This window comes from Arachis hypogaea, chromosome 12 (genome assembly GCF_003086295.3).
Source record: "Arachis hypogaea cultivar Tifrunner chromosome 12, arahy.Tifrunner.gnm2.J5K5, whole genome shotgun sequence".
Lineage (NCBI taxonomy): Eukaryota > Viridiplantae > Streptophyta > Magnoliopsida > Fabales > Fabaceae > Arachis > Arachis hypogaea.
In genome coordinates, this window is record NC_092047.1 from 18,735,222 (window position 1) to 18,759,035 (window position 23,814).

At 32.7% G+C, this 23,814-nt stretch overlaps 2 protein-coding genes across 4 annotated transcripts; both read left to right on the top strand.

The window, feature by feature from the left end:
* Positions 1–15,233: 15,233 nt before the first annotated feature.
* LOC112727058 (mitochondrial ATP-independent inner membrane protease subunit 2) lies at positions 15,234–19,227 on the top strand. Of its 2 annotated transcripts, none has more exons than XM_025776658.2 (5): positions 15,234–15,601; positions 16,456–16,628; positions 17,837–18,020; positions 18,638–18,747; positions 18,829–19,227. In XM_025776658.2, exons 1-5 carry the CDS (start codon positions 15,530–15,532, stop codon positions 18,908–18,910), a joined length of 621 nt encoding a protein of 206 aa, XP_025632443.1. In that variant the 5' UTR covers positions 15,234–15,529; the 3' UTR covers positions 18,911–19,227. The 2 variants fall into 2 exon arrangements, with proteins under 2 accessions (XP_025632443.1, XP_025632444.1); XM_025776659.2 differs by having other exon boundaries at positions 15,285–15,601; positions 18,641–18,747.
* A 787-nt stretch (positions 19,228–20,014) lies between these two features.
* LOC112727059 (mediator of RNA polymerase II transcription subunit 11) lies at positions 20,015–23,255 on the top strand. Of its 2 annotated transcripts, none has more exons than XM_025776660.2 (4): positions 20,015–20,252; positions 21,572–21,657; positions 21,752–21,868; positions 22,888–23,255. In XM_025776660.2, the coding sequence occupies exons 2-4, from the start codon at positions 21,604–21,606 to the stop codon at positions 23,062–23,064; spliced, it is 348 nt and encodes a 115-aa protein (XP_025632445.1). In that variant the 5' UTR covers positions 20,015–20,252; positions 21,572–21,603; the 3' UTR covers positions 23,065–23,255. The 2 variants fall into 2 exon arrangements, with proteins under 2 accessions (XP_025632445.1, XP_025632446.1); XM_025776661.3 differs by having other exon boundaries at positions 20,021–20,252; positions 21,584–21,657.
* Positions 23,256–23,814: the final 559 nt, after the last annotated feature.

The following is a 23,814-nucleotide window of genomic DNA, read 5'->3' on the forward strand; positions in this document are numbered from 1 at the left end:
AAAGGAGAAGGGAAGAAGAAAGGGAAATGGAAGAAGAAAAAGAAGCTATCCTCAATCCACCTCTGCCTCCGCTTTGGCTGCCATTTTCGTACGATTTTGGTCCCTAAGGTAAGAACGATTTTAAAACCAAGTTAAATCTTAGGGACAATTTTGTATGCAAAAAAAAAAGTTAGGAACGAAAAATTTTTTTTTATCTATACCTTAGGGATTTAAATCGTACTTAACCCTTAAAATAAAACACAATACACATAAAGATCTTAGAAAAAACCTGTTGTTATGAACAAGAACATTATGATTTTTTATATTGTATATTATCTTTGTACTACAGAATAAAGATAGAATTTTATATCCTCTTTTGTTATTTATTTTTTCTTATAATAGTTATTCATTAATAAATGTTGAATTAACGATTCTGTTTATTATTTTTTTTTCTAAAGATAATAGGTTATATTTCATTAATTATTAAAAAATGAAATACAAAGATGTCCAAAAGCAGAACAACATAATAAAAGGTGGGGATTTCCCAAAAACACTACACTGAAGGTATTCATCCAACGGTGCGTGGTCGAAAAACGAAGAAAAATCTTAAAGAAGAAATAATGATAAATCAAATTGAATGCAACTAAGAGCTTGTCTCATGGAGATGACGACCTAAACTGGGAGTTCTTTGGATTTCACGAAGCAACTTGACAGAGCTTGCTAGAATGGCAGACGGCATAGAAGTAGAACCTTCAAAAATCAACTGGTTGCGAGCTTTCCAGCAGTTCCAGCAAATGATGGCAAGCAATTGAGGATTACGGTCAGCATTCTTCAACGGGTTAAGTATCTCTGTTGATGCAGTCCACCATGTCCAAAAGTCGTTAGAACTCTGAGGGGGAAGACAGTCACGAAGATAACTCTGAGACCATACGTCTTTAATTCTAGAGCAATCGATCAAATAATGAGTGACTGTTTCCGTTGCTTCATGACAGCAAGGGCATATTGGTGATATAGATGGGATGCAGTGATGAATCTGAGCAAGCACCGGAAGTCGGCCATGGAGAGCTTTCCAGATAAATAGCTTAATTTTGTGAGGCAAGTTCAACTTCCATAAATCAATCCACGGTTTTTTCTTCTGCATATAATTAGGGCAAAGCTCCAGAGGTGGATGGTAAAATAAATAGCCAATTCTGTAACCTGAAGCTGTATCATATTGCTTGGATTTGTTCAAATCCCATTGCAATTTGTCCCTACTCTGCTGAATTTTAACTGACAAAATCCTGTTTGCAACGTCTTGGGGAAATAATTCTTGAATGAGATTCTGATTCCAATTTCTATCTTCAGTAATTAGATCTTTAACTCTTGGAACCAACTCAGAAATAGCCTGTCTATTTGGCATGTCAGAAATCATTAAAGGATACGGAGGAGGCAGCCAAGGATCCTCAAAGGTTCAGATATTCTCACCAGTACCCACAGCCTAATTAAGACCTTTTTCAACAATCTTTCGGCCTTCCAGTATGCTCCTCCATCCCCAAGAAAGTAAGACTCCAATTTCTGCCGTTATAGCATTACCATTGCTAAAGTATTTACCGCTTAAGATTTTGGATAATAAGGAAGTAGGCTGTGTTAACAAGTCGCCAAAACTGTTTGCCTAAAAGCGCCAGATTTTGGATTCTGAGATCTTTAAATCCAAGGCCTCCTTTTTTTCGTGGGCGAGTCATAGTGTCCCAGCTAATCCAAGCCATCCTCCTTTCAGAACCTTTTTGTCCCCACCAGAACTGAGAAAGTAGAGAGTGAATTTCCAAAATTAAACCATCAGGCAACTTGAAGCAAGACAATGTATAAATAGGAATAGCTTCTCCCACTGCCTTAAGCAATACGTGTCTACCACCTGACGAAAGAAGATTGCGCTTCCACCCTTGGATTCTTTTCCGAACCTTTTCTTTGATCATACTAAAAGAAGCCTTTTTCGATTTAGAGACTGTAGAAGGCAAACCAAGGTATTTATCCTGAGCCCCAATATGATTAATATTCATAGAGTTAGCCAGTAGTGTACGAGTAGTGGACGGAGTGTTGTGGCTAAAGAATACAGCAGATTTATTAAGATTTACCCTCTGGCCACTGATGCTTTCATAAGAATTCAATAAATGCAGGATATTTGAACATGCTTCAGGATTAGCCTTACAGAATAAAATGGAATCATCAGCAAACAGGAGGTGGTTGACCTTGGGACATCGCCTATGTATCTGAAGACCCTGAATTAGTCTGTTTTGTTCTGCCTTGTGTAGCAAGAAGGAGAGACCTTCTGCACAAAAAAGAAAAAGATAGGGGGATAGAGGATCTCCTTGTCGAATACCTCTATTTGGTTTGAAGAAACCATAAGGTTGTCCTTCCACAATAACAGAATAAGAAACAGTTGTCACTAATTCTCGAATCCACATGATCCATCGGGAGTCAAAACCAAACTTCTCCAATATAAACCAAAGAAAGTGCCATTCCACCCTATCATATGCCTTACTCATATCTAATTTTAGCGCCATTTCATTTTCGAGACCCCTTTTTTTGTTCTTCAAGTAATGCATACACTCGTGAGCAATTAAGATATTATCATAGATTAATCTGCCTTTAATAAAAGCACTCTGCATAGGACTAATTAGTCTATTCATCATACCCTAAAGCCTATGTACAAATACTTTGGAGATAATCTTGTAAAAGACTGAAGATAGGCTTATTGGTCTTACCTGAGTCATATCTTTAGCATCAGAAATCTTGGGAATAAGACAGATCTGAGTGTGGTTAAAACCCTTCAAGATTCTGCCCCCAGAAAAAAAGCTCTTAACTGCTCGAAACACATCACCACTAAGTATGTTCCAGAAGCTTTGAAAAAATTTTGCTGTCATACCATCATCTCCTGGAGCACTTTGAGGATGAATGCTAAATGTTGCGCGTTTCACTTCCTCCATAGTCACTGGTCTTTGAAGCCTACGATTCATGTGAGCTGTAACCTTAGGTTCAAAATTAATAAACAGAGGTTCAGGGTTCTCATGACAAGTGGAGGAAAAGATGTCCTTGAAATAAGATTCAGCCACAGAAGCAATACCAGCATTTGAAGTAGCCACTTCACCATCATTGCTAGTTAGTTGCCAAATTCTATTCCTTCGGGTTCGGTTTCTAAATTTTTGATGGAAGAAAGCTGTATTCTGATCACCAGATTTGAGCCATTTGACTCTAGACTTATCTTTCCAATAAGATTTCTCATTTTGCAATGCTTTTTCAAGTTTGTCCTCTATTTCTGAAATGATGTCACCTCCATGAATTTCTGCTAAACGAAGTTCCTCTAATTCCGACTGTAGTAAATCAATCTCCACCTTCGAATTAGATCTGTGTTCTTGCTGCCATCTGACAATCTTATGCCGACAACGCTTTATTTTTTGAGCTAGGATATACATGGCTGAACCATCAATCTGTTCATGCCAAACCTCTCTAACAATATGCCTTATTTCATCGTTGGAACACCATCTTTCTTGGAATTTGAATCGACGTTTAGATCTCTCAGTTCTCGGATTAGAGTCTAGGAGAAGAGGGGCATGATCCGAGCCTAATTCTGACAGTCTAAGAATCGTTGCATTGGGATAGAGTTGCTGCCAATCAACTCCTACCAGGAATCGGTCCTGTCTTTCCTGTATCAACTCATCACCCCCTCCGTCTATTTGACCAAGTGAATGGTCTTCCGACCATACCAATATCAATCAGGCAATTATCATCAATAAAACTATTAAAGGTTTCAATAGAAGAAGGAGATTTAGCACCCCCACCTTCTTTCTCCAATTGATTAGAAATTGGCATTAAAATCCCCCATTAACACAACCTTACCATCGAACTATTGGGTGACTGAAGTTAATTCAACAAATTGAGTCATTCTATGTTGATCATTTGAACTGAGATAAACACCTAGAACACCATAGGGATCATTAGAACCAGCTGTCAGAACTGATGCCGCAATGAAAAATCTACCATGCTGTAAAATCTGAACAGTGCAACCATCCCTCCATGCCATTGCCAAACCCCCTGATAATCCATCCGGATCTACAATAAACCATTCCTTGAAACCACAAGATCTTAATTTTTCTTCAACTTGTCGAGATTGATTTTTTGTTTCACAAATAAAACCAACCTCGGGGGAGTAGGATTTGCAAATCCCTTTAAGATTATGGATTGTCAGGGGTCTCCCCAAACCCCGACAATTCTACGAGAGCAGTTTCATATTTCTTTGGGTGCCACTTGAAGGCTGGCACCCTCCACCGTCATAGCAATTATATGAGGATTCTGAGTCTCTGATTTGTTGCTCATGGTGTAGAGAAAATCAGAATTGGTATTCAATGATTCCAAAGAGACATAAGATATATGGAATGAGTGAATTAGAAAATAGAATGAATTAAAAGAGGAATGAATTGGGAGAGAAAACGAAAATTAGGGAGCTAAGTGGAAAAGAAATTAAGAAAAGAAAGTAGAAGAAGATGGAAAAGAGTTTGACGAAGAAAAGACAAAGAAAGGTGTAACCATGGAGGCGGCGCAGTGAAACCCTAACAGAGCGTCGGGCGCTAGATGAGGAGTACGTAATCCCACACAAAAAAATTAGAGATGAGTTAACTATAACGATTCTGTTTATTATATTTCAATATGTTTATTTCATTTGCACTCAATAAGTTATCCAAATTCAAATCTATTTCTTAAACCACTCTTTAATCACATGGTTGGAATTGTATAAACTAAAAAATTTTAAATCCTAAAGTTTACAAGGTAAAAAAATTCAATAAAATAAACTAAAAATCCTAATAAAATAAAATAATTTAAAAAATAAAAAATATATCAGAAAAATAATATTACATGACTCATGAAATAGAAGAAGAAAGATAAAAAAAAGTAATCATGAAGGTTGAAACAATATTGGGTTACAGTCCAGCTACACATCCAAGTGTTTTTAGTAACCAAGTTGGCCCAAACTCAATAAAAACCACTTTCATCACACCATGTATCACACACGCATTTCAATAACGCAACTTCTTCTTCTTCGTCTTCTCCTTCTATTTCTCCATTTTCTCCTCCTCATCGTCGTCCTTCTTCTTCTTTCAAATTCTCGCACGGAGGTTCTTCTTCTTCGCGCACGCAGAAGAAGAAGAACCTGTGCGAATTTAGAAGAAGAAGAAAAAGAAGAAAGACAAGGATGAGGAGAAGGAAATAGAGAAGGAGAAGGAGCGCGTAATTTGAAAAGTTATTATAAAACTAGATGAATTTTTTAACGATGAGGGCGATGTAATCGAAGGTGTTGAAGGTAAAAAAGAATGGCAGCAAGAAAAATACAACAAAGTGCATCAAGCTGTCAAAAGAGAAGCAGCAAGAATGGATGAAATTATAAAAAATAAAAAATAAAAAAATAAATAATTAGAATGAGGCTAACTGTTGGTCAAACCATTAGAATACAGTATTGTTGTATTCACAGACATACTCAGAACAACACGAAAATTAACATAAAACTAAACAAATAAGACCCATAAAAAAATTATTTATTACCACTGATTAAATACTTGTTGGCTTCTAATTATTCTTTTTCTCATTTCATATATGACACTTAAAATCAATCTTTTGGCATAGTCGTTATCTAGTTTAAGACGTCATAAAAACTTATTTAAATAATTATTTCGTACGGAAAAGCGTTCAAAAGATAAATAAGGAAAATCCGACAAATGTGAAAAAAAAAAGGAGATTGTGGGAGTAAAAAATTGAACAGAAGTTATGTGTAAAGTTTTTGTAACTGTCAGTCAAAAAAGTAACTGCAAAATAGTTTTGAAGTATGTGAGTAAGGTTCAAATAGGAAATAAAAAATTGGACACCAAACTCCATGTATTACTGGATTAACATTATATATTCATTATATTGTTATATATTGTTATATGGGGTACTCTGCTATACAGATTGAAGTTGTAGAGAGAGTATAAATTCTTTTTATAGTTATTTTTTATTATTTTATTGATGTTCAACATGTGGGTCCTAGTTTTTTTAATCTATTTTTCATCCAATAAAAGAAAAGATCTGTAAACTTACATTTTTACCATATAATTCACCTTGTTATAATAATAATAATAATAATAACAAATGTAATTATTATAAAATACAATGAAACTAAATATGCCAACCGAGCTATAGTTCAAATGACATAGTCTTTCCATACTCATCTAAAGATCTCAGGTTCGAGTCTCATTCTTAACTTAAAAAATGAAACTAAATACATTGTAGAAATCATAAATAAAATAAATATAAGAATAGGATATAAACATTTTAAGAAAAGATTAGTATAATTTAAAAATGAGTAAAGTATATTTTTTTATTCTTAATATTTTTAAAAAAATTTTAAAATTATTTTTAATATTTAAAATAAATTTTAATTTTATTCTTATGGTTATTTTGACATTCAACTAATAACTAAATTTTTTTTAAATTTATCTTTGTTTATATCTTCAATCTTAATTCAATCTCTATTTTTTACTCACTACTGCTTCCACCACCATCAATTCTGAACCTACATTTTCTCTTTTTTTTAGCTTTTTCATATAATTTCCTTTAATCTCTTTAATTTTTGTTTTTAGTTTATTGGCATTTATTAGTTTAATTCTTGATTCACTCACTGTCTGCAAGCACGGTAAAACAGTACCAGAATATGATACTAAAAAAATGAATTGCAGCTCTGCTGGTAATAGCAAATTAAGAGAAGGAGATTGAGAATTGAGTAAGGAAGGAGAGAGAAGGATGAATATTCAATAATTGAATTGAATGAACATTCATAGCAATATAAGGAATGTTGTACACTATATATAGTTAAAAAAGAAGAAAATAAAAAATTAAATAATTAATTCTTCTAACAGAATTTTACTACTCTTTCTCTAATAGAATTCCACTACACTACTAATGCTAACCAATTTTTCTGCTAACTATACAATTCTAATAGAATTCATCTGTATTTTATTTTAATTTATCAGTATTAGTATTTATTTCATTGCCCACAAGCTGGAAGTACTTGGTTTATGTAGATGAAGTAATTGTAGCTTGGACAAAAGGTAAGTGAAAGGTCCTGGGGCTAGGGATTTAGTGAAAATGTTAGCAGGTTGATCAAAAGAAGCAATGTGTTTCAAATTTGTAACACCCTCTTTAAATTTGTTTCGAGCAACATGACAATCTATTTCTACATGCTTGGTTCTCTCATGAAAAACTGGGTTCGATGTAATGTACAAGGTAGATTTATTGTCACAGTAAATGTCCACAGAAAAAGGAGGATGAATATGTAATTCATGCAGCAATTTCAATAGCCAAAGAAGCTCACAAGTGCCATTGGCCAAGGCACGATATTCTGCTTCAGAGGATGATTGAGAGACTGTAACTTGTTTCTTGCTCTTCCAATATATCAATGTGGAATCAAGGAAGAAACAATAACCAGTTATAGATTTTCTTGTGTCTTTACAAGCTTCCCAATCTAAATCATTAAATCCTGAGAGGGTGAAAGAATTCTGAGAAGAGAAAAAAAGTCCAGCAGCTTGAGATGGCTTGAGATACCAAATCACACAATGAGCAGCCTTCAAGTGCACATCAATCAGAAAATTCATGAACCGAGATAGGCACCCAACTGAATAACTCAGATCAGGTCTGGTATTTGTCAAGTAAAGCAGCCTTCAAACCAGTCTACGATATACTGATGCATCAAATAGAGGTGTCTCTTGATCCCTAGACAATGAGGTAGTGTATTCCATGGGTGTTGCTGCCGGTTTTGCACCCAACAGACCACAATCATTGATTGGATCCAGCGCATACTTCCTTTGATAGAGAGCAATTCCATCTTTGCTCCTTGCTACCTCCATCCCAATAAAGAATTTAAAATCCCAAGATCCTTGATTTTAAACCTGCTGTCCAAGAAGCTTTTAACAGAATTGATTTCATCCAAGTCATTCCCAGCCAGAACAAGATCATCAACATAGACAAGGATAGCTGTGAATTTTATTAGAACAGACTTGGTGAATAAAGAATGATCATTATCTGATTGATAAAATTCCAATTCTGTGAGAGTAGCAGATAGTTTAATATTCCATTGGCGGCTTGCTTGCTTCAAGCCATACAATGACTTATTAAGCTTGTATACCAAACTTGGGTCTGAATACTTTAATCCCTTAGGCAGCTTCATATAAACCTCTTCATGTAGATCCCATGAAGAAAGGCTGTATTTACATCAAGTTGGTGTAGATACCAACCTTTGGCAGCAGCCACTGCGAGAAGTACTCTCACAGTGCTCATCTTCACTACCAGGCTAAAGGCATAAATGTAATCCACACCTGTAATTTGTGTGAATTCTTGTGCAAATAGCCTGGCTTTGTGTCTCTCAATAGTGCCATCATGATTGAATTTAGTACAAAAAATCCATTTGCAGCCAACTGCATTCTTGCCAGGAGGCAATGCTGTAATGATCCAGGTCGTGTTTAATTCAAGAGCTTCCAGTTCTGCATTAATATCCTTCCTCCAACAATCATGCATGATAGTCTCAGAATAATATCTCAGGTCAGGGTAATTCATGAGTGCAAGAGTATAGGCCAGGTGTTTAAGAGAAAAGGATGGGATATAGGATACTTACATGTTGAGGATGCAATAGCAGCGTGCTTGGAATTTCTATGCGAATTTACTACAAAGCAGTGATAGTCTCGCAAATACGAGGGTTGGTTTCTTGTCCGTGTTGATCTTTTCAACTCAAAAACATTGGCAGGATTTGGAACTTCAATAGCAGAACTAAGATGAGATGCATTAGGTAAATCCACAGGGTCAGAATCATGATAATTATACAAATGAGATGGTGATGCAGCTGTCTCTAAGATGTTCAAATCATGCAAAGGTGAATTAGTTTTATATGATGATATAGGTGTGAAGGTTTGAAGTTGATCATTAGAAGCTGCAGTTGATGCAATAGGTAAAACAAATTCAAAATGGTCCAAATCATGAAAAATAAGAAAAAGATCCATATGTGAATGAGAACCAGAATTAGTATTTTGTTCAATTGGTGAAAGTGTTGGATTATCAATGATAGTTTCAGTGGACAAAGATTGTTTAAAAGGTAGAACCAATTCATAAAATTCAGTATTTCGAGAGAGAAAGATTTCCCTAGTTTTTAAATCCAAGAGTATACTCCCTTTGGTTCCAGGCTTATAAATCAAGAAAACACACTTTCTAGACTTTGAATCTAATTTTTGTCTTCCATTAGTAAGTGTGCATGCGAAGATTAAACAACCAAACACCTTTAAATGCATTAAATCTGGTTTTGAACTAAACAATGCTTCATAAAGAGTTTGATTTTTGAGAGCAGCACTAGGTTCATGATATGTACTGAATATTGCACTACATATTGCCAAAAATATTTGGGCACATTTGAGTGAAAAAGAAGTGCTCATGCTATATTCAATATGTGTTTATGTTTCCTTTTCACAAAATCATTTTGTTGTGGAGTCTCAACACAAGAGGTTTCATAAACGATTCCTTTTGAAAGGTAATAAGAATCCATTTTAAATTCAAGGACATTGTCGCTTCGAATTCGTTTAACATTTATACCGAATTGAGTTTGAACTAATTGAATAAAATCCCGAATCAATTTTCTGGTTTTTTATTTTAATTTCATGCAGTATGTCCATGTGAATCTAGTTTTATTCTCTACAATGATAAGAAAATAATTGTGTCCAGATCTGGAAATGATTGAAAGTAGTCCCCATATATCCATATACAATAAATCAAATATGTTTTCTAATTTTGTATTACTAATAGCAAATGGAAGCTTCTTTTGTCTTGCATAATGGCAAGAATTACAAACATGAGGAGAATTAATGCATTCTATGAATGAAAATTATTGTTTTAATGTAATCATCCTATTATGAGGAAAATGGCCTAATTTGGCATGCCAAAGAGATCCTAAATCCTAATTTTGCTGTATACTGAGTGAGGTAGAGAAAGCTTTAACAGAGGCACAAAACAATTGTTGAGGTGTTGCTTCAATCACATAAAGATCACCAATGACTTTAGATTGGCCAATCATCCTCAAAGATGGAAGCTCATGTATCTCATAGGAAGAATTAGTGAATCTGGCTTCATGATGCAATGATTTTGTAAGTTTTGAAACAGAAATTAAATTATATTTGAAGTGAGGTATGAAAAGAACATTGATAAAAATCAAATTTGCTGTCAACTACACAGTTCCACAAATGTTTGTAGTTGTTTTCGACCCATCAGATAGATTTACTAAAACTGGTTTAATATGCATGAAAGTTTTAAAAAAATTTTGGATGAAGCAAGCATGATCAGTGGTACCACTGTCAAGAATCCAAGAATTTGTAAAAAAACATGAAGCACTAAGAATGTGTCTACCTTTTAGGGTAGTTAAAGTGGCAGAAGAAGTGATATGGTTGACATTACTTGAAGCTGTGATGGATGATTGCTGCAATAAAGCCATTAAGTTATCCCTTTGGTCTTGAGTTAGAGCAAGCTGAACTTCATTATTCCTTTTCTCATGACTAGAATCAGCCATATCAACACCTGAACCTTCAATTTCACTTTTGGTGTTAATATGATTAGCTGTTTTCTGTTTCCAGTGTGCTAAAAACCCATTTTTCTTGTAACAATTGTCAATTAAATGTCCAATTTGGTTACAATAGGTACATTGCTTAAATGTGTAATCTTTTCCAAAGGTTTTCTGCGAGTGACTGCCTTTGCCTGTGGTAGAATTGGACTTTTCTCTCTCTTTTTCTTTGGAGAAAGTAGACTGAGTTCTTCCTGAGGATTGGTGTACATCAAAAGCATTTGCTACAATTTTGTTGTCCAATAAATCAATAGATAGCTGTCATTCCTGTCGTGTTAGCATAACCAAAATAGTATCTTTATTTGGAAGATGTCTCAATAACATGATCTGAGACCTCACACCAGCATACTGCTCGTTTTATCCTCTCAGAAATTTCATAACAAATTTTTCTGAAGCATATTCTCTAACAACTTTCAATCCACAAGTACAATTATCTGAGCAAGATATACAGCTACGAATGACTCTAAGACTTTAAAATTCTTTCCAAATTGACTTTAATTATGCAAAATAGGAAGTAATAGAGAGATTATCTTATTTAGCAGCGTATAACTCTTCTTTCAAAGCAGCAACTCTGAAAACATCACCATGAGAGTATCGATTCTTGAAGTCCTTCCATAGTTCCGCAGCTTAAGTGATCCACATGACACTTTTTACAACTTCTGGAATAAGAGACAGATTGATCCAATAAACGAGAAAATTGTTGCATCGATCCCACGCTTCATACTTCAGTTCATGCTCCGCTGGTTTGATTATTGATCCATCAAGAAATTTTACTTTGTTCTTAGATTTGAGAGCCCTCCACATATCATGAAAACACTAATAATAATTCTGAGGTGTGAGTTGGAGAGGAATGAGCGCTGTTCCTGGACTTTCTGCTGGATTCAAGAAATAAGGGCTCAAAGGATCTTATATGAGCATCGCTAAAGGTGAGTTGTTGAATTGCGCTTGAAATTGAGAGAATTGCTTCATAAATGTCGTAAACCTTTCAAAATCCGCATCGACTTCAGATTCGCTATTTGGATTCAAGCTTTTGTCGTGATTGTTTCCCATAGATTTAGCAAGCTCTCGTACCATATAAAACATTACCAAAATATGATTGCTAAAGAAAAATGAATTGCAGTTCTACACTGAGTAACAACAAATTAAGAGAAGGAAAGTGAGAATTAAAAAAAGAAAAGAGCTAAATTTATAACAATATAAGAAATGTTGAACACTATATATAGTTACAAAAAGAAAAAAATAAAAAATTAAATAATTAAATTCCTCTAATAGAATTTCACTACATTACTAATACTAACTAACTGTCTAGTTATACAATTCTAACAGAATTTATCTGCATTTCATTTTAATTTATTAGTATTTATTTTGAGCACTCCAAATTCTTTTGTCAATAAAACTCACGGACGTTCTCACCGAATCCTTTTCATCCTCTTCAACTCTCTAGCCATCTTCCTCATTATCGTTGCTACTATTTTCCTCCACCGCCACCAATTCACCACCACCATTCCAACTTGATTGATGGCAACGATTCAATAATCTCGTCTATTCAACAACTTATTTGTTGCATCTTTTGTTCTTGTCTTTTCATCTTCTACTGTTGTTCTATTTTTTTCCTCTTTTCTGAGTTGACTACTCCCCAAACACATCGAGGATCATGTGAAATGAATGAGCCGGATGTAGCAATGGAAATTGTTACAGTTGAAGACTGGAGCATGTGGTTGCCGTCTCCTGAGAGGAAGCTACTCCTTGAATTGGCGGTAGTGCGACAAGGGGTTGTTGGACGAGGATGAGCATAAATGAGGTATGCAAAGAGCCAAGGACTGCCCAGTCTTCTGGCGTGAGAACAACGATGAGGATGAGGACGGTGGCTGGAAAGAAAGATAGTTGGTCGGAGATGATGGGCAATGACGGGTGAATCATTTCCCTTTGGTAAAGTTTTTTTATGATTGATGAATTTGGAACTTGAATCAATAATATAAAAAAAATAGAGAAAGAGAAAGCATTTTGTGCAGAAAATGTCGTTGTTCACAGTGATGGAGGTAGAATTTACTCAATTTAGGGGCTAAAAAATGTTGATATGGAAGTAAAATGAGTGATATTATTTAACATGGGAATTGTTGGTGTTTTTTAAAATTGTGGGAGTACACAAATCGGACTCTCCGATTTGTGTTTAAAAGTTGAAAAAAATTTAGAGTACACAAATCGGAGTTAAAAAAAATTAAAAAAACTCAGAGTACACAACTCGGACCATGCGAGTTCTTTGGTCATGAAATTTTGCTTCACAAATCGCATGGTCCGATTTGCAGCTGATGGAATTTGAAATCTGAAACATGGAATTCGGACCCTCCGTTTTTCTTGTTCTGGTAATTCACAACTCGCAGGGTCCGAGTTCTTCTTCTTCTAATCCCACAACGAGGTGAAGCACCCCTCCTCCCCATACGCGAGTCTAACACGTTCTTTCCTTCCATATTCAAATTAATTAGTGCAATTTAGGAGTGAGTTAGAGTGAGTAGAGATGGAATTGAGGTAGAAGATAAAAATTTGGGTAAAATTAAAAAAATAATTTAATATTAGTTGATTACTACAAAAATTAACCATAAGAATAAAATTTAAATTTATTTTAAAGGTTAAGGATAAAATTAAAATATTAAGAATAATTTTAAAAAATTTTAAAAATATTACAAATAAAAAATATATTTTACTTTTTAAAATTTTAATTATACAAACTACATTTCTTTCAACTATTTTTATAATTTTTGGAATATATTGTAAACATTTAAAATTTTTTGTATTTTTTTTTAATATTACATGTATAAGTTTTTTTTGTCAATTAAATTAGTCTAATATTAACAAAAAAAAATATTCTCATTACTTTACTCGTCTAAATCTTATCATTTAATTTAGTTAAATTTAATTCAAACAAAAGATTTGTACCTATAGCATTTTTTTAATTACAAGCTCCTCTTAAAAAAAATATTTATTCAAGGTATAATTAACGGCCTGATTGAAGATTTTAATGGTATATAATTGAATTTAATGAAATTGAATTGAATTTTATTTTGAATAAATGGGTAAAATTACATCATTGAATTAAATTCAAGTATTTGAAATATTTCTTTTAAAAGAAATTAAAGTTTCACAATAAACAATTTTATACTTTATAATAATATTATATTTAAATAATAAATATATTTATTTATTAAATTATATAAAATAAATTAAATAATTAAAAAGATTATATTTTTCAACTAAAATTTGTTCGTCTCTTAAAAAAATTGGATTAATCTAAAAATATTAATTTTAAAAATAATGTTAATTGAAAAAATTAAATGATTTTTCGTAGTTGATTCCAATAATAAACTCAACAATTAAAAAATATAAACTATCAAAAACTAAATTGTTGAGTAGTCTAATAATATAGCAAGTAAAAAAAATAGATATTAATAACAAATTATAATAAATTAGTAACTAATTAATGTCATTAAAAAAATAAAATTATGTCACTTTTTGTTAGCGTTATGATTGACACAACTTTATTTAAAATAGTTAGACGTTGTAGATAATTTATACTGTGTGTGGATATTTTTTTAGTTCTATATAATAGACCTTTTAAAAAAAAAATACTAAGTTAGTTATATTTTTTACTTCTACACAGTAGCCTTTTTTAAAAAAATATATATATTAAGTTAGTTGAATAAAAAATAAAGAAAAGAGAATGAAAGTGTTGAGAAAACAAAAAAAAAGAATGTGTATTAAAAAGACAGAAAGTGTTTAAAAAAAGTGAATAAAAAAATAAAAGAAATAATCAAATTATAAAGATATTTTAGATATTTTAAATTTTAAATAAAATTTTAATAAAATAAAATTTTATATCAAATTTATTTGAGTTGAAATTAATTAAAAAAATAAATTAAATTCCATTAAAATTAATTTAATTATTTTTGTTTTAAACACTAAAATTATGAATTGAATTTTACGGAATTTCCAAACCCCTGAAAATGATTTATCCCAATAATATATAGTGTAAGTGTGTAACTCAGATTTGCAATCGAAGGGTTGTAAGAAAAATCTAGTTATATTTCAACAATTTTATCACGTCTATCTCATGAAGTCATTATAAAATAGCTAAGTTAGTATTCATGTAATGAACAATTTCACATATTTTGTGCATTTTTAGTATCACAAATTTTAGAAGTCAATATATTATTAATGATATAATTACAAATTGTATATAAATATTCTTTTTAGATATATACTAAACATTAGTCATTAAATTAGTATTTATATAAATTATATGTTAAATTATAAAATATACGTTAAAAATAAATTAAATAATATTATATATTTATACATAAATATATAATAACTAATTTAGTAATTATTTTACTGTATAAATAATATTTTTTTAAATTTATCCCTATTTTCTTTGCTTTTTATTATTTCTTTAGCTGATTTATTGGTTGATAATATAATTTTTTAGATAAAATTTTACTTTTGGTTTTTGTATGTATTTTTTAAAGAATTATTTAAATATTTTTATAAAAATTCATATAAAATATATGAACTGTTTATCAAATGCAAAATACAACTCATATAAAAAAGTTATATATTTTTTTTATTATGAATAGAAACTACTCTAACGTAACAACATGTACTTTATGGTAATCTATAAAAAGAACAAAAAAATTATTTAATAAATTATTATTTAAAAATACTTCTGATATATTTTTTTCCCCATTAAAAATCTAATTTAAAAGAAGAAATTTTATTTTGTGAAAAAATGAATTTCTGAATATATTCATTTTTGTTTGTGTTTTGGGGTTTAAGGTGAGGGAAGAAGAAGAAGAAGAAGAAGAAAGAGGGTTTTCTTTCGGTTTCTGCAGTTTACTGCCTCCAATGGTTTCGCTATCAACTTGGGTTCGATATTTTGCTCACAAGCTCGAATACTCCGTCTCTCTCAGCTGGAAGGTCTCTTCTTTCTTCACTCCTCAATTTCTTTTGATTCATATTCTTTTGTTATTTCATTATTTATCATTGATTGAATAATCTCGCGAATTCGCTGAATTACAATTTTTATTTTCTACTGATTATTGGAATTTTGATACCTTTTGGGTTTCTGTGGTTGTTGTTGATGGTAATCACTTGCATTTTGCTGTAAAGTTTGAATCTTTTTTATTCTTCCAAATTATACGAACCCTGCTTTAAGGAAAAAAAAAGAGGGGGAAAAGTTGAAGAAAAAAGAGTAAAGAAAGATTAGAGAATGAACCATTTCTGATTTGAGGTTGGAGCTATAAGAAAATTTTTTATTGTTCTTGAGGTTCTTCAACAGTGAAATGATGGTGAGAGAATGTGATAATTAGGGTCTAATAGCACATTATTGTGTTTTGCACAATGAGATCAAAGCTCTTATCTTAGGTTAAGAAATTAGTTGTTTCTGAATGCTTTGTGAAAAGGAACTCACTCTTAGGTTTATTGATTAGTTTGAAAAATATTTCTTACAATAATAGATTAATGACTAAGATATTAAACTTCAAGTCTGGATCTAAAAACTGGCTATAATGTCTCTCTTTCTTTCTATTAATTATTTGACGGACACTTGAAGTCGAACTACGAGATAATGCTTTTAAAGGTAAGGTAGCGAACCTAGGCCAACCTTTTTGTGTGCTGTAATATCAAACATCAATGGAGAATTTACGAACAATGATCAAATTGTCTACTTAGCAGAGACGTTTCAAGGATATGTTTTCGTGCAGATGAAGTTCTGCTTCCATATATCGCATTTCTATCACATAATAGCTGTGTATTGTTGTGTTGTGTCTCAGAACTATAAAGGAGGTCATATTACAGATAGAGAGGTCGGTGATGTTGTTTGGAAAAACTTCTTCCAAGGAAAGTTGACATACACTCACTGGAATAAAGGAGAGGAAATGGCCCCTACTATTGCTGGAAAAGCAGCGACACTTCTTGTTCGGAAATTACCGAATCCTGACCCAACGTAATCACTTTCTTCTTCAAGCATATCCTTTGTGCTTATTGCTATTGCTATTGCTATTGCAAGTTGTTTGATATTGGCTGTATAATGCTAGAAATACAATATAGATGCTTGGCATAAAATACTTATACCTCGTTTATTATGTCTTAATCAATCTTTCAGAGTACCATGCAATCTTTGTTTGTTGACTCTTATTCTTTAGTTAGAATTGTTTGGAATTTCTTTCTGCCATTTGTTTTCTTTTCATTGTGTGTGTTGATATATTGCTGTTTTTACTCTCTCTTAATGGACTTTTAAAGTAATATGGAATATTCCAGTCAAGAACTAATGCTTACACATGTTATCTGTATACTCTTTTTGTTTAAATTAAAGGCAGTTGGTGTTACTATTGAACCATTGGTTTGTATTAACATTGAATCTTACTTTAAAGATGAATGAATATCAGGTTATACATGACTTGCAATGGCTTTAGTAATGAATAAAAGTAAAACCTTTTCTCAAATGTTCGACCAAGGAAGAAAAATAGGGTAAAGCATTCTTAGGTTCTAACTTTCGTTTCTCCGATATGCAGTCATATAATATTTCTTGCTGATGTGGACTGAATTCATTAAGATCATGTTTTGCGTATTTGTTTCTTAGTACTTACTGCTTAGTCAATATTATGTATACGGGTGAACCTTGATGTGGCAGTAATGTTGCCGATTCTGGTCTCTTTGGGGGTTTGATAACGGTTGTTTGTTGATGAGTGTGTCTGAAATTGTTCTTTACATATGTCATAATTGAGCCAACATAGTTTGTGATTAGTCTTCTTTGTTATAACAATAAGTTTGTTATCATAAATTTGACTGTATTGAGTTATCAGGATAGATTCCATAACTCCAAATAACTATCATGACTACAATACCCAAGAAAAAAAGAAACGAAAAAGTACACACTATAAATTGACTTTGTTAAGTTAATAAAAATCTTTTCACGCTGAGAATAATGTTTACTTTTATGACTTGAACCGATCGCTAGTTTAATCAGTTTGGTCGTTGAAACTCTGGATACTATGTCTTAACGGTATGTTTGTGACATCATATGAATATTGTAGAGTTCCATTTCATTGTCAAGTTTGGTTTTAGCAATTGATTTTTTTTTTTGCTGGAGCTCTTTACTCGGTGTATTCTCATTTCAATTACTGGTTAGTGATGTACATGTTTCTTTTACAGGCATGTTTTTGTAGGAGATGTTGTGGTCATGAAGGATCCTCAGAAGCCAGATAACTACCTAGTTAGAAGATTAATGGCAGTTGAAGGTTATGAAATGGTTTCTACTGATGAAAAAGAGGAGCCCTTTGTTCTTGACAAGGATCAGTGCTGGGTAGTGGCTGACAATGAAAAGTTGAAAGCAAAGGTATAAAATACTTTCTTTTCCCACAAACTAGTCATCGTATTTACATTTGCATTTGCATTTACAATTTACCATTACTATTATTTGTATGCCCTCGATCATTAGTTGTTGTCTTGATGAAAATAGAAAATTTTGATTGAACAATCTTGCGATCAAGCAATGAGTTACTATTGGTACACAAGTTATCACATACCGAAGTTATAGTTTCCTAGATTTTTCATACATTTAACAATGATAATTGGGTTTATTTCAGAAGTTTGATTGGCTAGAAAGTTTCCCGTGCTTAGTTTTGTTTGCTTGATGGTGTAAACCAACACTTGTACAACATATCATGTAACATTTGAATCATTACAACATTGGCGTGAATCAGAGTTTAGTTATTTCTTTTCCCTTTCTTTTTCTCACCAAGTCATAGCAATGAAACAGGCTACAACTCTTACACAACCAGAAATGTATAATCCACATAAAAATTTTCGTCAGAACCTCTATTGCTTTGTACTGTTGATAATACCAAATTAGCCTCTTAATGAATAATATTTTTCGATGAAATATGTAGCGATATGTGGTTAAATAGAACAGAGGATATAGTTAACCTTGTTTAATGCTTCCAACCTAAATAGCAGGAAGCAAATGATAGTCGAACATTTGGTCCAGTTCAAATGACAGACATTGTAGGCCGAGTCATATATTGCCTACGAAGTGCCGTAGACCACGGCCGCGTACACAACAGGTGACTTTTTAACTTTTCTCTTTTCATAATTGTGTGCAATAAATAATGAAGTGGATCTGATGTATTTTACTACGTTTCCAGTCATTTCGGCATGCGAAAGGATTTGCCAGTGTTGGAAGTGGAACTCGATGTTGACGAGATGGCAAAGAGTCACAAAGCCTAGAAAACTCCCCGGCTCGCTAAGCGCTGACTTGTCTATTTGATGTTTACGTTAGTTTCTTCTTGCGGATTTTCTTCGAATTGAGAGGAAGAATAAAAACAATTATGATTTTTAAAGCTAAGAATGGGATGGTGAATAGGTATAATGTGGATTTTCAAGCTCAAATTCTTCAACGTTATGGGCAATTTGTAAGCACAAGTTATTGTAAGCTCAAGTTGTAGTAATGGGCAATTGTGCCTTCTCGTTTTCTGCGTGCAACTTTGCAAGTCATTTGACTCAACTTAACCAAGTATGATGAAAAATGGTTGCATTGTTTGAAATTATGGTACCACATGTCTACTATTTTGTTCCATCCACAATGATAAAGAGATTGTGGAAGTTCAATGGCTCTAGTTGCAAAATGTTCAAGTAATCTTTCAGAATAATTCTGATTATAGTTAAGTTACACTAGGCTAAAATTTTTAAAACTTAATAATAATTCTTCTCTAAATTTGTATATTTTTAAGATTTATGCCAAAATATATTTATGTTTTTGTATATTTATTTATAATTTTATATATTATTCTGGTTGAACCACAATTCAATTATTTAAGAAGAAGGATTAAAACAATGTCATGCAGGTTTAAAAAAGAGTATATATCAAATTACTTCTTAAAGAATTTTAGATCAAATATTAGGTTTATAATAAATTTTTATTACTTTGGAAGTTCTCGAAAATTAGACCAGATAATTTGATCTTTTAATTACTTTTAATTAAATTTTTGATAAATATTTTTACAAGAATTAAATTTTTTCAAAAACCTTTAAAGTGATAAAAATTAAAAAAATATTATTCATACATTAAACACATTTGAAATTCGTATAAAAATATAGTCATTACTAATTAATTATAAAAAATACTAATATCAAAATAGTGTTTGTTACTTGGTTACAAAGCCTAGTTATAAAACTCAGTTTGACCTGTTCGGTTGGACCAGAAACCTGCTAACCCGGTCACCAGGCCAAGCTGAGCCACTCTCTGAACCGTTCCCGACTCCCCGCATCAAACCTAGTGGAACCCGGTTCAATCCGTCCGGTTTTCATAAAAACGGGGGGCTTTTGAAATCCGGATCCAGTGATGCTTCTTAAAAAAAAGAAAAAAACCCGAACTCCGTTTTGTTGAAAGAAATCAAACCCTTGATTCCGCCATCTTGTTCCTTTCTTCTGTTGTCGCCACCTGTCGTTCGCCGTCGTGTCCCTGCGCCGCTGTCCTTTCCTTCTCCTCCCCCGGTACCGCATCTTTGTCGTCTTCTCCTTCGGCGCCGCGTCCAAACAGAGCATATTCTGCTGTGGAGGCCTCCAAACGGTAAGCCCCTTTCTTCTATGATTTTGATATTGAATTGCTTTGATTGTTGATTGATTCTCTTTGAAGTATTGTTTTACTAGTATGTTTGATTTGATGATTGTTTTCTGTGGAAAAAATTGGGAAACAATCACCAGCTTGACTTTAAGGGATAGATTATGATCCGAGAGAATGATAATTTGTGCACTGGCAAGTAGTTGCAATTAATGACATAGATTACAATAGAAAAATCTGCACTTATAAATAGAAGTGGTTATTGATGGGGAAAAATTTAGACAAGAAAATGGTAATGGCAATGGGAGATGATGCTGGCTAAACCAGGTAATCTGGACTGCCTTATAATCATCCATATCCCCATTTAATTCTTCGAAGAGACTGAAGTAATGGAGTTTTTTAATTCAACTTTAAGCATTTTTCAATATGACTATATTGTTTCCAAGGCTGAATTAGCAGCAGTTTTTGGAACTTGCAGAAGTTGCTATGGCCTTCTGTATGATTTACGTGTAAAATTGCGTATAGATATTATTTATGAAAATTTATCCTCTTTTGAACTTGCGCTACATATGTAAACATTGGCTTCTTCAATACGAAACCAACCATGTTGTTTCCCTTAATCTGAATCCATATGCTTATCTGTATGTTTTTATCTTGGTGGTAAATTACATTAATCACTTTATTTGTTACTTTTATTTCATCTCATTGAATTTGAAACTGAGTGAGGACCACTAGGAAAAGAGTAACTAAGTTATGAAATACAATACTTTGACTAGAGTAATAGGCTTGTAGATATTGAAAAATTTTGTTTTATTTTGGCATGTTAACATGTTTTGGTTACATAGTTCCATTAATGGCTGCAACCAGTGGTATGAAATTTTACCGAAAAGAATTGGTCTAGTGCCTTGTTTTGAAATTGTGGTGCCATGTCGAAATGGCATGGCGGATTATGGGCCCACCGACATCTGGGGTCGCTGTGTTGCAGAAATCACATGGCCACAATTGCGGCAACACCATGGTAGTCCGCGACGTGAATGGCGGAAATGGCAAAAAACGAAACAAAGATAGAGTACAAATGTAATATCGTGGTTTGTTAAACTATATATTCTTCAAGGACCATCAAAGACCATCAAGGATTAGATTCCAACACAGTCCATTTAAGACATCTCCTTGTTTTTAACTTGATAACTTGGTAACTTGAAGTGATGCTTACGTACTCATTATGTGAAATGCATAATTGATCAGCTGTGTGCAAGAACATGTATATGTGTAATGTAGTTGTGATTGTGATTCAAGTCTTACTATTTATTTTTTATTAATCATTTCAGCTTGAATTACAGAGGAGAAGGAAGTAGCATTCATGGATTCACAGGGACAGACAACTTCTTTGCAGCGACTTCAGAATGTTGAAAAGGTTATATATAAAATTGAAAGCATTTAGCTGTAACATCTTGTGGATGACAGAACATCAGTTTTTTTAATTAATATTTTCCCCTTGCCGTTTCTAGAGAATTGTCAAGGTTTTGGAGCTTGCAGGAGGAGTCATGGATGAACTTGCAAGCCCTCTAGGTCCTAGGAAAGATGTGGTCCAAAATCACTGCCTTGAATTCATGCAATTAATCAAGGTACGACCACTGACAACTTCATTTATAGGGGGAAAAAATGGCAGTGTAACACACTAGCAAAACTAGTGTGGTATATGACTACTTAATTCCAGTTTTCTCATTTCAACCATTGGATAAGCATAACATTATTTCTGGCACTTATTAATTGTCAAGCCCTTTGCTGTTTTCATATGTGGATTAAAATGTTTGTGAATTTATGAGAAAATCCACTGCCTCAGGCCTTTGCATTCTACAAACTCCTGAACCAAATTGATATAAGGTTGGAAACATTAAAGGAACATTATCAAATGCATTGAAAATATTCTTATTCAAAATTTAAATGACTGAATTCTCAAACATAGTATAGATGGTGAATTAATCCCTGGATGCCTGCAAATAAATAATGTGAACTTGTGATCAACAGTCTCAATAGTTCTTGTTTTGGTTCATCCTTGTGAATCTGATGCCTCTTGGTTCTTGTGCTGGTTCATCATTGCTAATTTGGTGCTCAAATATTTCAATTTAGGGTAAATTATTGTTTTAATCCCTATCATTTGGGCTAAGTGTTAATTTTGTCACTAACCTTTGAAATTCTCTATTTTTGCCTCAAAACATTTTATTTCTTCCTATTTTAGTTCTCTAGTCAAAATTAAAATTTTTTTCTTAAAATACCCGTCATCCATGATCACATTCTTCTAGGCAGTGGCAACATGCATAATTTTGGTGACTGCATTGGTTGGTTGTAGTGATTTGGTCGTCAAAGTGGTAGAATAATAAGGGAAATAAGAAGATATAATAGAGGAAAAATGATATTTTTTGAAAGAAAAAGATTCAATTTTTGAGCACTAGGCAAAAATAGAATGAAATAAAGCATTTACGAAAAAATAGGATGTTTTAAAGGTTAGGGATGAAATTAGGAGTTAACCCAATCAGGATAAAAACAGTACTATACTCTTCAATTCATGTGTTTAATTTTCTTTTAGAGTTGGAGTGATGTAATCTTTGTAAGCTCTTTAACCTACTCTCCTACAATCTTGTAGGACATCCAAGTGGCATTGCGTGATGAAATTAAAAGTGCATGTGAATATCGTCCATTCGAGAAGTGTGACTATGGGTCAAGAATAGCCAATGAGATTTGCTACAAGAAAGTGGAACTTATTATGTCACAATTGGATGCAATGAAACAGACTATAGATGATTATCATGCAGCAGTATGAACTTATATCTTCAGAAGCCTGGGGTTGAGTTGAGTAGAAAGTGTCAGTGAGAAGCTCCGTTCAGAGGGAGGGAAGAATTTCAGGGGTTAGCTTTTCTCTTTTCTTTGTGTGTGTTGTACATTACCTATGTATGTTAGTGAATGTTAAGATCTTTGATATATATTATATTAAGAATATCTTACAACTCTCAATATCACATTTCGATTTTGTTTAACTAGGTTTACATCACTACTCTTAGTTGATTTGAGCTCATGAATAAAGGTCAGCTAGTGTGTTGATCACTTGATCCATTATCTATCAATAGGTAGAAATACCCATTATTTGTCTGTTCTTGATTCTTTAGTCCTAAATGATCCTGCAGCAGTATAGAAAGAAATGATAGCCTGGTTCTTGTTGGCCACCGACATGTTTTGTGATTTTTTTAAAGTGAGGAATGGATGGATTCATTTTTAATAACTTCAGTGCATTTTTTCACTATATAACTATTTTTAATATAACAGACCAAATGAATTAGGGTTACTGGTTAGATAATATATACAAGGGTTTATATATTATATATAAGAGCATTTAAGTAATTTTTTTTTGGGAATTTTGTGGGTTTTCATGGAGTGGGTACTTCAATCTCCGCTTCCATTTTCATTTATTCACAGTGGCGGGTTTCTGTTCCTGTCAAAATTTTGTCGGTTTCCGTTAGTCTCTCGGGTAATACTCACGGGTACAATTTTTTTTTCCGTCATCTCTAGTTATTTC

What these genes read in the sequence shown, in the direction of transcription:
- LOC112727058 (XM_025776658.2), top strand. Translation starts at nt 15,530, where the DNA reads ATGGTTTCGCTATCAACTTGGGTTCGATATTTTGCTCACAAGCTCGAA. An exon ending in TTACCGAATCCTGACCCAAC is followed by an intron (nt 16,629 to 17,836) that starts GTAATCACTTTC and finishes TTTCTTTTACAG; the next exon opens with GCATGTTTTTGTAGGAGATG. An exon ending in ATGAAAAGTTGAAAGCAAAG is followed by an intron (nt 18,021 to 18,637) that starts GTATAAAATACT and finishes CAACCTAAATAG; the next exon opens with CAGGAAGCAAATGATAGTCG.
- LOC112727059 (XM_025776660.2), top strand. Translation starts at nt 21,604, where the DNA reads ATGGATTCACAGGGACAGACAACTTCTTTGCAGCGACTTCAGAATGTT. An exon ending in GACTTCAGAATGTTGAAAAG is followed by an intron (nt 21,658 to 21,751) that starts GTTATATATAAA and finishes TGCCGTTTCTAG; the next exon opens with AGAATTGTCAAGGTTTTGGA. An exon ending in AATTCATGCAATTAATCAAG is followed by an intron (nt 21,869 to 22,887) that starts GTACGACCACTG and finishes ACAATCTTGTAG; the next exon opens with GACATCCAAGTGGCATTGCG.